The 17201-nt window shown below is 35.7% G+C and overlaps 2 protein-coding genes across 2 annotated transcripts in view; one reads left to right on the top strand and one right to left on the bottom strand.

The window, feature by feature from the left end:
* Positions 1-17201, bottom strand: part of Znf804b (zinc finger protein 804B) — a 479575-nt gene that overhangs the window by 439324 nt on the left and 23050 nt on the right. The gene's annotated exons all lie outside the window — the stretch shown is intronic.
* On the top strand, positions 13959-16900 carry Tex47 (testis expressed 47). The gene is made up of 2 exons (XM_069997266.1): positions 13959-14025; positions 14691-16900. Exon 2 carries the CDS (start codon positions 14791-14793, stop codon positions 15538-15540), a length of 750 nt encoding a protein of 249 aa, XP_069853367.1. The 5' UTR covers positions 13959-14025; positions 14691-14790; the 3' UTR covers positions 15541-16900.

Genomic DNA, 17201 nt, shown 5'->3' with positions numbered 1-17201 from the left:
TTGCCAAGGTCTTATTGATCTTGCAAAATTGAAACTCTATACTTATTATATGAAAAATCCTCCTTTTTTTGTCAGAGCCTCTGATAATCAGTACTTAGTGTTTCAGAGTTTGACTTGTGAATTCTTTGGGCTTTTCCATACTTGCTCTCCTAGTGAACATAATGTACATAAACATATTGTCAGCACCTTTAAAGAAATATTAAATACCTTTTGGACTAGATGAAGGAGTGGAGGAAGGTCGATCTTCCTTAGATTCATAACCACTGACTGTTTCCCAAGTACCCAGCTATTACTCTGCTGGATACTTGGAAGTCTGCTAATTTCTTGGGTGAAGAAAGGCTATAGATGCAATTATCAATATGATATTAAAGGCCACTTTTACACCTATAAGGATGCTAGAGGGAGAACTTCTCAGTGTACCAAAGCATGTGTCAAGAAAGTTATCATTACATGATATTTGACCATCAAAAAGTTCTCAGATTGATATTTCTGGCAACCCAAAAGCAAAGTTCTCACCTATGGAAGTATCTTGTTGGACCTGGTCACAATTAATTTTAGAGCATTTTTTACCTTAAATTCAAGTGATGCTGATAACCGAATTGATGTTTTGGCTTTTTTGTTTGCTTGTTTGTTTGTTTGGTGTGTGTGAATGTTTGTTTGTTTAGGTTTTGTACTGTTGTTGTTTTGTTAGTTTTTTTTTTTTTTGTCAGTCCCATGGGGCCTGAACTCTGGGCCTGGGCACTGTCCCTCAGCAATTCAGCTCAAGGATAGTGCTCTACCACTTGAGCCACAGCACCACTTCTGGCTTTTTCTGCTGATGTGGTGCTGAGGAATCGAACCCAGAGCCTCATGCATGCAAGGCAAGCACTCTACCACTGAGCCACCTTCCCAGCCCTGTGTGTGCATGTTTTTAAAACTTTTAGAATCGATTGATAAACTAAGGTTTATTTGAACTTTCAAGTTTTCCAGCCATTAAAAATAATATTTTTTCTCAGTGCATGCTTTATTAATACTTCTTATGGTTTTATATGCTTTTGCAATATTAAGTATACTTCTATGCACTCTTTTTTGGTAGTACTAAAGTTGAACTCAGACCCTCACATTTGCTAAACTGGTAATATAATTTGAACCTCCCTCTTTTTGTTGCTTTAGTTCTCTTTTTAGGTAGGTCTCATGATTTTACCTGAGGCCAGCTTTACAACACAATCCTCCTACTTGTGGCCCTCTGAATAGCTGGGGTCACATGCATGAACCACAATACCCAACCATGTTAATGTACTATTAATACATGTTTCTAGTTAATATTGAAAATAATTCATGTTACTATGAAGCCAAAGCAATGTAGAACCTATAATTTTAGTTCAGTGTGAAAAACAACAAATAAAACAGTAACTGATATGTAATAACAGTAACATATGTTAATTAAAACTCCCATATAAAAAATAAAATGTATCTACACACAAATGTAATTACTAGAGAGAATCGCATAATATGGATAATGGATAATATCTCTGGATTAAGAGAGTGAAGTGAATATCATCTTCTTGATTACTTTTGTTTTCCTGAAAGACCTGTGCATAGCCTGGGTTAAATATAAATAATCAAATAATAAAATATTCAAGGAATTCTTTTTTTATGTTAGTCTATAACTTCTTAGCCTAATCTGAGAGTTGGAATTGGTTATTATATTTGAAAATAATCACCTTGCCTGTATAGAGTAAGAAACAGCACTGACAGCCTGAGGACACAGTACCAGAGGCATTCACTCTAACTCTTTGCTGACTGCTATCTTATCATATAGTGATAAGGGGAAGACAAATCTATACTGTCAATAAGAAATATTTCCATGTCCTTGAGACTTTTTAAGATTAGGAGAAAAAAACACTCATATGTTTATTTTGATAATAAGGTTTAATATTAAATTTTTAACCTTGTGAGTTCACAATTTGAACATAACTGTCAAGTTTTATCACCATTTCACAAATGATTAACATAAACAAAGTTTAATATACTTTAACAGGAAAATCTAAATTTATCATTGGTCAAAATTTTAACTGTTTTTTCAAGGTAAAAATAAATTTTAACAACATGCATGACTAAAAAAATTACATAGTTACAAAGAAATTACCTTATATCATTTACACACGTATAAAAATATGTGATCTAGCCGGGCACTGGTGGCTCACACCTGTAATCCTACCTACTCAGGAGGCTGAGATCTGGGAATCATGGTTCAAAGCCAGCCCAGGCAGGAAAGTCTGTGAAACTCTTATCTCCAGTAAACCACTAGAAAACTGAAGTGGTGCTGTGGCTCAAGCCGTAGAGTGCTTGCCTTGAGCTGAAGAGCACAAGGACAGCACCCAAGCCCAGAGTTCAAGCCCCACAATGGACAAAAAAATAATAATAATAATGTGATCTGATACTGTGAAAAAGATTTCAATTTAAAATAAAAGATCTAAACCAATAATGTTACAGATTTTAAGATGGAATTAAATTTATTTGCTATATAGTAAAATATATCTCCTTATATAATAGAAAACCAAGGAAGTGCCTAGTTCAGTAGTACACATTTTAATCTGAGCTTCCTAGGAGGTGAGGACTGAGAAGATCATGCCTAAAGGCATTCTAGACATAAACTTAGCAGCAACTCATTTCTACAAAAATGCTGAGTTTGGTGGTATAATCCTATCAGTCCAGCTACAGAGAGTTGTAGGATTATGGTCCAAGCAGTCTTTTGCAAAAAAGAAAAAGGAACAAAAGAAAAGAAGAGAAGAAGAGGAGGAGGAGGAGGAGGAGGAGGAAAAAGAAAAGAATAACCCTATCTGAAAAAGAAAAGGGGTAGGGAGAATAGACTGGGGAGTGTAAGTGGTAGTCTTGATTAGTACAAAGGAGATACTGAGTTCAAACTCTAATACTTCCAAAATTAAAAATAAAATTACCAGTGATGAACAAATCTCTTCTAAATACAAAAATACTGTTGCTAAATTTTGTTCTTTCCAATACTTCTCCAATAAAGTATAAATCTTTCAAAGTTAATGGATCCAACAAGCAAATACTAATACTGTTACAGTTTTTAACTTACCTGCATGATGAACTAAGTTGTTGTCATACAGGATTTCAACCAAATTGGTGACTAGATTCCTATTGACACTGAAGGTCAACTCAAGTCCTAACCATGAGTCTGTAGAACAGACCTCAGAACTTACAAAGGGTTGGGTCTACAACTGTTATAAGCCCATAGCATGAATTCCAAATTTATTCCTAGTTTACCTTCGTCTTGCTAACTTTAACTCTAACAATTAAACTCAACACGTTGAGTCACTATTCCATTTAACTTGAGATTATTTTTAGATTTTTTTCCTGTCTATTATGTTTAAAAAATACATACATACATTTTCTTGATCCATTCTTCTGCGGAGGGGCATCTGGATTGATTCTCTAACTTGGCTATAGTAAACAAAGCTGCAATGAACATGATTGTGTTGGTAGCTTTAGTATGACCTTATTTGTGGTCTGTTATTTTGCTGCTTTTTCCCCTCCTTGTTGCTATTTTCATTTCTGTATTCTTCGTCATGTGAGTTTATCCATTTTGGGGAGGGTAAGAGGGAGCACAGAAATGGTGGGACAATGGGTGAAGAAATGCAGCAGTTATACTCACTAGACACTAAGTTGAAAATGAATGAGAAAGGGGCTTCTGGAGGGAAAAACTGGGAGAAAATGAGGGAAGAGATGACACTGTTCATGAAGAAATGTACTCCTTACCTGACCTATGTAACTGTAACCCCTCTGCACATCATCTTTACAATAACATTTTTTAAAAGAGAGACATGAACTGCCTTCTCGCTACCCTACTTTCTACAGGCAAGAACATGTACTAATAACATCTAGGAAACAAAGAGAGAAGCTCTATCTTCCTTCCCTCCCTCTTTCCCTCCCTTCATTCTCTCTCTCCTCTCTCTCTCATCTGGGTTCCCCTGACATAAAAAAGGACAGAGAATATGTTTCTGTGCCTAAGCTCAGCTTCTCAACCTTCTTTGTGGTGTTCCATGGGTACAGACGGTATCATCATGCTGCCCTTCACCCTCTAGCTGCATTCACAGCATGGGCCTGAAACCTAGAGAATAAAGTTTATTGGAATCTTTTCTACTATACTTTGGGAACCCATTAACTAGAAATTTTATAATGAAAGAACTAGGAAGAATGCAAGAGGTTTATGTGAGGAATAATTGTTTACTGATATCCAATACCAAAACAATACTGAAATATCTAAAACCTAGTCTGTATCTTACAATAAAGTTACACCTTGAGATCTTTCATGTGGTATAGCTCTCATCCACTATAGCAGAGTTGCATGTGCCATGAATAAAGATATTGGCATCTAGCACCAGGATTATCATCTGCTTACTCAGAAAAAAATGATTAATTTAAGATTAATAAATAAATGCTTTCTTCAGACAGGTTGTAGCAACTCTCTGTTTCTCTCTGTGTATATCTCACCCCTCAGAGTTATTTATATAGCATGAGAGAAACATTACTAAACAACAAAAGATGATAACAAAACTATGTGTCTTAAAACAAATTAGTACCTAACAGAGAATAGAAATCATAGCCAGATTTTTTTAACCAAACTGCACTAAAATGTTATTTTTCTTAAAGATTAGTTTTCTTAAAGTATAAGGTTGTTTTCAGTTAAAAAAGATACTCTTCATTTTAAAATGACAAATAAAATAGCTATGCACAAAGTCAAAGGCCAGCACTTGGATTCCAATATAACAAAAATATGACCAGGAAGAATCTTCCTACACTCATTTTTGTTATGAGGCATAGGTCTTAGAAAATGGCCTTATAAAATAATGTAAAACTAGCCTGGTTTTCAAATAAATCACTAGAGAGAAATTTGTAAGCTCAAGGGATGATTCATTGAGCACAAATCACACCAGTGGTCCCAACCTCCGCAAACTCATTAAATATCACCTTCTATAACCCTTTGAACCAGGGAGCCAAAATAGATTTTCAATTTGGTCAAAAGTCATAGCTTAAAATGATGTTTTCTTTGACTGTAGTGTTGTCTTACTGTTGGAAAATTCCATATATAATAATTTCTCTCTTTCTTTTTCTCTTTATCTCTCTTTCACACCCATAATCAATCAAAGGGAATGCTATTAGTTATAAATCCATAAAAGCTAGGAACAGGGGCTGGGAAGATGGCTCAGTGGTAGAGCACTTGCCTTGCATGCATGAGGCCCTGGGTTCGATTCCTCAGCATCACATAAGCAAAAAGAAAAAAGCTGGAAGTGGTGCTGTGGCCCAAGTGGTAGAGCGCTAGCTTTGAGCTGAAAATCTGAGGGACAGTGCCCAGGCTCAGAGTTCAGGCCCCACAACGGACCAAAAAAAAAAAAAAAGCTAGGAGCAATATTTTAAGAAGTAGATGGTTTACTCCATGAAGCAATGATAAGACCAATATATGAAATATATGCTGTAATTCTAGTTCACTATTTCATCAAAAGACAACAAAAATATTACTCACTACCATTACTAAGAGTGTCAATGATAAATATAAAATGTAATCATAACTAAAATCACATAAACTACAATCCATAGCTAACTTGTTCAATTGAAAAGCTATATCAATCTAGAAGTGATCTAAGTAATTTTAACATTCAAACCTTTTTGAGATTTATTATATAATTTTGATAATTTTGCTTTTATAGTTACGTCTTTTGTCATTTTGTACAATCAATAGATAAATTTCTCTTATTTACCCAGACCTGAATAGTAAAAGTGATATTCTGTTGACAAAAGAGAAAAGTAATAAAAATAAAAACATAGTCACATATAAGCCATAATTATTTCTATTATGGTAGATCAATAGCATAGGACTTAAGACTATATAGTTACTTCAGGCACTATTTTATAAAATATGCTACTTAAAATCATCTAAGGTTTGAAGAAGTACTATCTGTGGCGCATAGTACCAATCCTAGTTACTTGGCAGGTGTAGAAAGGGAGGATTGTAATTCTAGGTAAAAGTTCACAAGATCCCTCATCTCAATCATAGTCATTCACCTGTTATCCCAGGAAAATTGGCTAGGTCACCCTATTTAAAAATAAACAAAGCAATAAAACTCAAGTGTTAGAACAATTGCCTAGAAAATGTAAGGTCCTTATTTCAAGCCTCAGTCCTGGCAAAACATTTTATAAAGAAGCGTAGAGTGTTTATTTCTCCATATTTCAACATAAAGGGCACAGAGAACCCAAGAAATGTTTGTATAGTTACACTCCAAGGACAGTCCATATTGAAATGCTCTCCATTAGACCATCTCTAATGTGTGTGTGTGTGTGTGTGTGTGTGTGTGTGTGTGGCTAAAAGGAGACCATTATCAATGCAAAGATCTAGAGTGAAAGTAAGGCAATGGCCAAATAGACATCCACGGGTCCCTAGCATATGTCTCTACTGAAAGACAATGAAGGACAGACGTTTCCCTCACTGCTGAGGTAGTGCTGTTGACCCCAGTTAGCTAAGCTTACTCTAGTCCATCTCTATCATATTTTCACAAAACACACAACACAAAATTGATTGAACCGTGCAAGTATGTATGTATATATGGTATGTTTTAATAGCCTATGTAATGCTTATTTATCTACTAACTGCTGATACTTGTAGAGATTGTTTTGGAAGCATTGTGAAACTACCTTGAATTAGAATTGAAAACAGATCTGAATTCAGTGTCTTCTAGAATAGTTGTAGGCTTATATGTGTTTGCTGAATAAATCAAAGAAAAACTAGTTAAGTTCCTAGGATAAAATCATAGAACTATTTATAAATAGTTCATTGTTTTTTTGACCAATATTGCCCTAGTCACATAAAATACAAATGATACGATTGTTCAAAATTTGTTGTACTTTTAAAAGGCATACTTTTAACATTCTAAATTCTAACTAAAATTCCCATTGTTATTAGGGACGTGATATTTGGTATGCATTCTAGAATACAAGCTACCTTCTTTGCCAACAATCCAGAATATAGTTTTTAAACTAATTGTAATTTAACACAAAACCTGCACATATTGCTGTTCTCCCTAAGAACATTTATTGTTTTTAGAATGGATCGCCAATGGGCACTATCATATTCAGGTTCTTTTTATTTTTATTTTTTTGAGGGAGTGGTCCAGTCGTGGGGCCCTAACTCTGGGCCTGGGCACTGTCCCTCAGCTCTTCAGCTCAAGGCTAGCGCTCTACCACTTGAGTCACAGCACCACTTCTGGCTTTTTTCTTTTTGCTTATGTGGTGCTGAGGAATCGAACCCAGGGCCTCAGGCATGCAAGGCAAGTGCTCTACCACTGAGCCACCTTCCCAGCCCATATTCAGGTTCTTGTACCTGAATTTTGAATAGATCTGGCATCTTGCTTGTCACTCAAGCATCTGTCATATATCCTGAAAAGTCAGGTAGTAAGAGAAATAATTTCTCTGTTTCAATATTTCACATAGGTTGTTTTATGTCAACTTTGTAATAAGGTTAGTAACTTGAGGGCAGGGACACTAAGGAGCCTCTTTGTGCCATCTTTCAATTAGCTGAAAAGATGTTAAATTATCTTCCAAATCAAAAAGCAGATTAGTTCAGTGTTCTTCATTTTATATTATTTTATCATTTTTTAAAATTTTTTGCCAGTCTCAAAGCTTGAACTTTTAAGCCTAATGCCATGCCCAGATTAGATACTGCATTAAAATTATGAATGTATTACTCCTGTATAGTCATCTTTAGAAATTTCTAACAACTTTCATATCACTCAAATATTTTTACTTCATTTTTATCTTTAAGAAGTTATACAAACGGTTCACTCAACAAGGTAGTACCCAAATACACTGCATCTTGATCAATTTCACCCCTTTCATCATCCTCCTATCCCTATCTCTTCCCTCAATTTTCTTAATTTTTTAGAATGTGCATTGAATTTTATAAATTCAGATTTCTTGTGCTTATATCACCTGAATCAGCATTCATGAAAGTGTTAGTTAGTCATGTCTTTTGGGTTCTTCCATCTGTCATGGAGAAAGAAAACAAACCAGTGAAGAAGGAAAAATTGACATAATTCAGACTTTAATGTTATTTGCAGTCTCTGAAATCTCTGAAAAGAAAGTATAATATTAAATTCATTTTCAAGCACTTAGTACATTATTTCATTTTCAGATTTTTTCTTCTAAAGCTAGACATAAAAGCAATTTAGGAAAAAACAGCATGTTAGCTTTTAATGGAGGAAAACGTAGGATCATACAGCACATGACCCCTGTAGTCTTTTTTCTCTACAATTTATTGCCAGAATGCTTTCATCCTTATTGCCCAATGTTGTAGAGAAGTGATTGGCTCCTCAAGCGCTTACTCCTTATTGATTTATTTAACTATTGTAATAAAGCATCCTTCAATCATTTTATAGAATCCATTTTTAAAGTAGTTCAGGAAACTTGAAATTACCAATATAAAAAGACCACTTCACTCCTTAGCTTTCTGACCTCTTTCTGTAGAATTTTACCACAACTACCCATTTTGAAATCTTTCTTCCACATTGAACTTCATGATCCTGCATTTTAAAAATTTCCTCATGAGCTTTGGTATCTTTTCCAGCCTCTTATTTACCCTGTTTCTAAAAGTATGTATACCAGCTTGCTGCCCTTCCTGGCCTTCTTCCCTTCACTGATCTGATGACCACACCGATTCCTATGTTCTCAGTCCTTCCATCAGTGTATATGATTATCAAATTTGATTCCCAGGTTCAGAATTTTCTAGGTCACTGAACTCTCAGTTTTCAATTATTATTTGGATATTTCTATAGTAATTCCAACATAATTTATTTTAAAAATATGATTTTCCCCTAAATCAGGTCATTTGCCTGTATTCCCAATCTGCATTTTAAAAGAAAATTTTAGTTCTTCTAGTGATGGACATGAAAATCCATGGACCCATCTCTAAACCCTGGCATACCTTCTCACACACACACCTGGTTGATCAAATTTGTCTACCTTCTTCAACCTTCACTATTACCTTAGTTCCTAGTAATGCTGGGCTAAATCCTCTACAGACATTCATTGCTCTCTGTAGTATGTACAATTTCATGGACTGATATTCCTGGGTTGTGTATATATCTTCCATCTCTGTCTTCCAGAGCATTACCCTTGATAGTTTATAATATGATTGCTAAAAGGGGAGAAAACAAGAGAGGTATTCCTTAAATCTTTTACTTAGGTATATGGCATTAAAACTAAAATTCAGGGAAGCAATCCAACTGAAAACTGGATGTAAGAAATGGAAAAATATTTTGTGGAATCCAAAAGGTTTCTTAGGTAATAGAATCAATATCTTTTTCATGCATGCTTGAATAGTGTATCTTTGCTCCTAAATCCATAAAATCTTGAGTTATTTCAGATGAGATGCTTATGAAAGTACTTTGTGTACTATCAGTTATGTAAAATTTAAAGGCCTTTTCCTGATACTGCTTTCCAATAGAAAATGAAACATGTATTGTTCATACCAAGAATTGTGCTTGGGCATATGGCATATATTAGCAAGAAATTTATTAGCAAAAATAAAATTGTTTTAAAATATAACAGAGTTGTGAATAAGCAGTGAAAATTAATATTACCTTTCCTGTTAAAATGAGCTGTTATATATGCTCTTTCTCTAAGGACCCATTAATTAACTCAAACTCACTCAATAATTTGTACCGAAATGCTAACATAAATATGGTATTCCAGGTAGATTTGACTTCAGCAATATAAAAGCTCACATTCCAGAAAAATTCATGGTGTATTCTCAAAGCCACCCCCCAGCCATGTTTCTCTGAAGTCCATTCTCAAATGAGAAGTTTTGCCCAAGGATTACCAGGAAAACCCAGTTGACTTTTCTACCTAATATTCCTGAAATATTAATCACCATTTTCCTAGTGTTTGTTGCTTTTCTCTACCTCATTCCCAAAATGTCTTAGGCTTATGTCCATTGTATCACCCCCTGCTGTATTCTAAACTCCTGAAATTAGGGACTAGTGTTCCAGTACATGTTCCACATATACTGGTGTAGTGCCTAGTATGTTACCTGACACAACAATAAAGTCAATTAATCTGAGACAAAAGTGTGGTCTATAACAGTAGATGGATTTTGTTGGATTGTAAGTATGATGTGTGTTGTTTTTTAAATTTTCTATATCCAAGCCATACAAAATCCCACTTTCCTGAAACATGATCATGCCACAGGTGAGAGATGAATAGTAATGGATAAAGAGAAGGAATCATTTACCTCCCTTTTACTCAGAGTGAAAATAATGCTAGTAGATTAAAACTGTGTGTAAATGACTTGACTACCTCATAAGTTAGCATCTTTCTTTATAAATTATGATAAAATATCTGTGGAAAATAAAGAACTGATATAAAGGCTTAATGCCTATAGAAGTATCCAGTGTGCACTATTAGTGTTTATCATTTTAATCCTCTTTATCTGTCCTATCTTAAAAAGACAAAAGAACATTGAAATCTTATTCAGAGACATTCAGTTCTGGAGAACAAAGCCACTGTATAAACTCTGTAGGCAAGAGTTCTGTGCCCTGGGTGACACGGGTTATTGGTACATGCTGTGGAGTAAAATAAAATAAGTTGATATGAAATAATAGGGTGCAAAAGCAGGATGATTGAAAAGTATTAGGATCATTAAGTTCCTATTCACTAATAAGTAGTTTGAACTTGAACTTGAATATCTACTCTGATAAAATCACTCTGTGTAGAACAATATGAGCACCTCTTTATCCAGATCAATAGATAAGAAGAGGTCTGTTTGAGCCATGATATACAGGCAAGAAAATGGCCTCATATGAAACACATGATTGTGACACTCAAATGCTGAGTGTCTATTACAGCAAAAATGTCTCTTTCACAGAAAAAGTGGGTGATTGTAATTAGATCTGTCAATCAATCAGAAACTGTCCAAAATTGAATGCTGTCTCTATTCCTACCTTGTCAGAGTATTACCTGTGACACTTCATAGTATGAATGATGTTAGGTGAGAAAGCCAGATAAGTACCCCTTAAACCTTTCATATAGGTATAAAACCACAAGTTAAAGCCAGGCACCAGTGGCTCACACCTGAAATCCTAGCTGCTCCAGAGGCTGAGATCTGAGGATCAAGGTTCAAAGCCAGCCCAGGCAGGAAAGTTTGTGACACTCTCATCTCCTAAAAACCACCAGATAACCACAGTGATCCCATGGCTCAAGTAGCAGAGCACTTGCTTTCAGCTAAAGAGCTCAGGGACAATGTCCAGGCCCAAAGTTCAAGACCAATGACTAGGAAACACACACACACACACACACACACACACACACACACACACACACACACACACACACACACACACACACACACACACACCACAAAACAATTTAAGGAAGCAACCCAATTAAACATGTGTTTAAGAAATGGGAAAATAGCCAGGCGCTGGTGGCTCACGCCTGTAATCCTAGCTACTCAGGAGGCTGAGATCTGAGGATCTCGGTTCAAAGCCAGCCTGGGCAGGAGAGACCATGAGACTCCTATCTCCAATAAACCACCAGGAAACCGGAAGTGGCGCTGTAGCTCAAGTGGTAGAGTGCTCGCCTTGAGCTGAAGAGCTGAGGGACAGCACCCAGGCCCAGAGTTCAAGCCCCATGACCGACCAAAAAAAAAAAAAAAAAAAAAGAAAGAAATGGGAAAATATTTTGTGGCATGTATGGCACATTTTTATGGTAGTAAAAACTATGTTTTCTGAATATATTAAGTCAAACCAAAAAACTGTCACTTTCAGGTATTTCTTAAATATGATAGATTTATATCTGGATTATATAAAAGTCACATTCAAATACATTTATATACACATATATGTATTTAAATACACATAAATTGAATTTAAATAACCTCTTTTTTTTCCTATCCTGATGTTTGAACTCAGAGCCTGGGCATGTCTCTGAGCTTTTTTCGGCTTTTTCTGAGTGATTTATTGGACAAAAAGGTCTCACAGACTTTCCTGCATGGGTTGCCTTTGAACTGTGAGCCTCAGAACTCATCCTCCTAAATAGCTAGGATTACAGAGGCATGACCCACTAGTGCCCAGGTAATAATTTGATATTGCAGACATTATACCCACAAACACAAACAGATGTCACTATGCCCCATAACATATATACTCAACCCAATCCTACATGGATACAATCAGATTTTAAACTCTGTGGTCCATTGTGCAAATGCTCAAATTTAAAAAAAATGTGTAATTAGATGTTATTATATTTTTACATATCCTTATAATGTAGTTTGATATTCATCACACCATCTTTTGTCCCCATTTCTTCAACTCTGCCTCCCTGTTTAGTCCTCTGTTTGAGTTAACCTTTATCTACCAGTTAGTCTATGTTTTGTTTGTGTTTATGAATCAATATATGAGAGGAAGCATGCAGCATTTGTCTTTTCCAATCTGGCTTGTTTCACTTAAGACGAGCATCTCCAGGTCCATCCATTTCCTGTAAATGACATAATTTCATTCTTTCTAGCTGAACAATATCACATTGCATTCACACGGCACATGTTCTTTTTTTAATACGTTTTTTATTGTGAAAATACTGTACAGAGGGGTTACAGTTACATGAACAAGGTCATGATTACATTTCTTATCAAGCATTGTTACCTCCTCCTTTGTTTTTCCCCTACCATCCCTCCCTTCCCTCCCACCTCCATGACTACACTCCCCCCCTCCCTCCCACCTGAATTGTAAAGTTCATTTTCCAACATAGTGTCTTGTACATCTCATTGTTACAATGGGTCAGCCTGTATCCTTATTTAAGCATTTTGTTTTTCCTTTCCTCTAACCAAATTAGTGAAGTGTATATACAAGATGCAGGGCACCGACATCAAATACAGTGAAAACAGGGGTTATGCCGTGGGAGAGGAACATACAAAGAAATAAAAAATTCACATGGTATGTTAAAAACAATAGCAAGAAAGAAAAAAAACCACTTGTGTCCCTATCTTGGGGTTCATTTCACTTAACATCATCTTTAAGCCAGGCCCAAAGAAACATAGGTCCCATGGTTTCCTTTATTTGCAATAACTAATATATGTCTGGGACAAGCAGAAAAGGCCAACAACACATGTTCTTAATCCATTCATCACCTGACAGGCACTGGGCTGCTTCCATTATGGGGCCTTTATACCATGATGAACTTAGTAATGCGGTTATCTCTGTTGCATTCTGACTTATATTCTTTGGGATATTCCCAGGAACAATATATCAGGGGTCCTATGTTAGCTCAAGTTTTGCGTTTTTAAGTAAACTTTTGTATGAATTATTGTACTAATTTACATTCCCACTAACAGTATAGTCAGGTTACTTTCCCACATCTAATAACATTGTTATTGACTTTTCTTTTTTTCTTTCTTCTTTTTTCCCCCACAGTCCAGGGGTTTAAACTCTGATCCCTGTATTTGTTGGCACTCTATCCCATGAGCCATGCCTCCATCTTTTGTCTAAGTCTAGCCTCACACAACAGTCCTCCAACATGCATATGCCTCCAAAGTAAATAGGATTATACTTATAAAAACCATTATGCCTATAATACACTAAATCAATCCAAACACTATTGTAGAAGTTTCTTGTAACTGCTCACCATTAAACAAATTTAAGTGTGTTCTAATAGTCTTTAATTAGTGCATTAGTATAGCTAAGAAGGTGTTTCTTTCCTAAGTGTAAAAGGAGATGAACATGCTCAGTTCTACCACTTGGCTGATGAATATGTGTACTGAGTTAACAAAATGCCATCTAAGAAAAGACAAGGTCACTCCCTTCACAGTGGTGTTGAGGTGTTTGTTGGCTACTTCCTTTAAGTTAAGAAATGTGAGTTGCTACTATACTCTGGCCCTTTTATGCTATTGACATTCTGGCCCTTTAACTACCTTTGGAGTTGAGAACTACAGGGTGACTAAGAGATGGCAGTTGGAAGCATGATGGACTTTAAGGACAGGTAAACCATAGTGCCCTTGAAGAAAGAAAGGACAAATAGTTAGATTACCTGGGGCAGTGGCGGTGGGGGATGGGGAGTTGGAGTGACATTTCTCAGAGGGTCAACTCAAATTAGAATAATAATGTTTTTACTTAAACCTTAATCAAAATTTAAAAGGGTCAACTCAAATTAGAATAATAATGTTTTTACTTAAACCTTAATCAAAATTTAAAAAGAGGTGACTCATTTATAGGGGGAAAAAACATGTATTCTGTCTAAACCTTGCAGTACACTGATGTTATTCAAGCAACACTATTTACTTCTTGTGTCCCAAGTACAAGTTGAATCAGCTAATTAAAACCAAGGAAACCTCCAATTTATTTTTTAATTTTAAAATCCAGTTAAATCTATTTTTTAATTTGAAAGAATTACCATAAAAATCCCATTTTTCAAAAAGAGACAGTACTGGACCAAACAGTATTCAATTAGCATTATATTAGGTTGGGAAGTTTATTCTCTTTTGCTAGCATATGATAGCCAATTGTAAATAGAAAAATGATGTAACTTGAGTTTCCTTTTTAACATTCATTTCAAAGACATAGTTTATGGACAAACACTGGGAAGGAATTTTTTTTATTCAGTAACACTTGATAAACTGACACTTGCTTTCTTTTGGGGGAGGTCAGAAGAAATCATTTGAGAAGAGATGTCCTGATAATGTAACTATGGCGATGACCTAGTAATTGGAGTCATCTAGGAGAATAAATAGGACTCATCACATCTTCCATGGCCCACACGCGGAAGGGCAGTAAAAAGGGTCACCCCCTGGACTCTCTAGCACCACAAGTTCCCCGAAGCAATTATTTGCACCTTCAGGAAGAGAAACAAAGACTACAGATGAAGAAATTCCTCCTTGATAGGATATTTCTAGTCGCCAGCATACAAGAAAACGTGGACAAAGAAGCAATATCGGACTATTATGAGCAAGCATTCCAGACCATTTTAAAATATCACGTAGGAGAAGGAGTAACTGGATTGTTGCTCATTTACCCAACTTCCCTTCTGCATATCCTTGAGAGCTCTAATGGTACACTTCTTCGAATTCTCTTAGATTATGTGAACCATGTGAAAAATGATGAAGAGTTCTTGATTCAAAATGTGAAAATTGTAACGGTGTCTCATGATATCCCAACAAGGATTTTCCAGCACTGGCATATTTCCATCGTAAAAGTGCCGGTTATCTATCTTGATGACGTGACTCAGTCGCTCTCCCTAAATGAGGTCCTCACTGACTTCCTCACCCTGACTCATAAACTGGGGATCTACCTCTTCAAGACGGTTAAAGTGGGTGCCAAAGGACCAGGTGATAACTTACACCTCGTTGCCCCTGACCTACTTCTCCCAGAACAAATCATAAAGTACCTATGCCGAGCAGAAGAACTAGTGGATCCAGAAACATTCCTGAACATGTACAGTAAACCCATCCATGTCACATTCGATTCTGAGGTGGTATGGCCAGCTCCTTCCCATTTCTAAGACTGACAGAGAGGATGGCTTTATATCTCTTGCAAAAATGTGTGATACTTAAATGAAAGGAAAAAGTTACTCTTTTCTATTTTTTTGTAGAAGAACATTACAATATACACACAGGTAGTATATCAATCTTTAGAGTTAAAATGTTTTTTTTTTCTGATTTTCATTTCAACATGTTATGTTAAGATGGATGGGTTTAATAAATTCCCAGTAACTTCCATCATTTTTAATGGAATAACTTAAATTTTAAAGAAAAGAGACCAACACAATTAAAATTCTCAACCATTTTCTTATCATTTGATGAGCATATCATATCACACAGCCGAAATACAGTGTTGTGGGGTACAACTTTTAAGAGAATGTTCCAATCCTTGTGTTGCTTGCAACCTAAAGTTAGATGTGAGCATATGTCAAAGCAATAATGGCATGATGTAATGTCATATGATTGCTACAATAGGAGTAGGGAGCTTCGAGAACATACTTGAGGAAGTAATTAGTCTATAATTCTTGCAGTCAGAAAACAAAAATGGCTCCAGCGATTACATATTATAGCCTATATAACCAATAATATTGAATAATTGCAAAGCAAAATAAGATAATAGCTTTTTGAAACAGCTAGAAGATCCATAATCAGATGGTCATTGTATTCCTTTATGTAACAATTAGTTACTGATCACTTCTATGGATGAACATTTGCCAGGCTCTAGCGTATGACAGGATACACAGAAGACACTACTGCTGGCCACATTAAAATCTCATGTCTAATGATTCTATGTAAGATAAACTAGGTTATTTCTGCATCTTACAAAGAGATTTTATAGGAAATGAAAAATGTTCATTTGGATCAGACAGAATCACTTTATAACAGGGTGATTTTTGTTTGGAAATAGTCTTTTCAAGATCACCTATTGAAGGAGTGGTTTATGGATAAAATTTAAATTACTATTTACAAAATTATCGCATATTTTCCAAAACTAGTCACGCCAAAGATACCTAATCCTACATGCAATTCTTGCAATACAACTTTCACATTCCTCTTAAGTCCTGTATGCTTCTTAAATTCCCCTCTTAAAATCATGCAGAATTCAGTGACTGCCTTAACCAATCAAATTCCATAGGAGTAATGGTGTATGACCTCTGAGGTTGAGTCCACATGAATAATAGCTCTCGAAACCCAAATACCAGGCAGTCTACACAGTTTCTAGACAACACTCTGAGCAGCAATATACCAGGCAACAACCAAAGTCATCCACTAAACACGTATCATTTTAGGTGAATTTAGACGTTGGCCTTCCAGTCAGTCTGAGATTTCAAGCCACCCCAATTAACATTGTCTTGAATAAAGATGAGCTCTTCCTCCTGATTCCTGTTTTCATGATGGGTTTGTGGACAACCTAAGTGCCTATTATTAACCTAAGTTATTATTAACATAAGTGCCACTCTTTGGGGTAGATGATTATGCAGTTGTCTGGAACAACATGTACACAAACTACTTTCATCATTGCTTATCCAGTCATATGTACCAAATGTTCATTAGGTACAAGTGTTTATTGCACATCTATAAGAATTTACTAATGGGACAATCACTGTACTTATCACTAGATACACAAGCAATCATAAGGTGTGAATCTATCCAACATTTAACCCAACATTGTGAATGTATC

Source organism: Dipodomys merriami, unplaced genomic scaffold (genome assembly GCF_024711535.1).
Source record: "Dipodomys merriami isolate MVZ:Mamm:240054 unplaced genomic scaffold, mDipMer1.0.p SCAF_5, whole genome shotgun sequence".
Classification (NCBI taxonomy): Eukaryota; Metazoa; Chordata; class Mammalia; order Rodentia; family Heteromyidae; genus Dipodomys; species Dipodomys merriami.
Note: the sequence above shows the minus strand (reverse complement) of the source record. Positions and strands in the feature narration are given on the sequence as shown.

Excerpts from the sequence above, each read along its gene's own strand:
- Tex47 (XM_069997266.1), top strand. The coding sequence starts at position 14,791 with ATGGCCCACACGCGGAAGGGCAGTAAAAAGGGTCACCCCCTGGACTCT.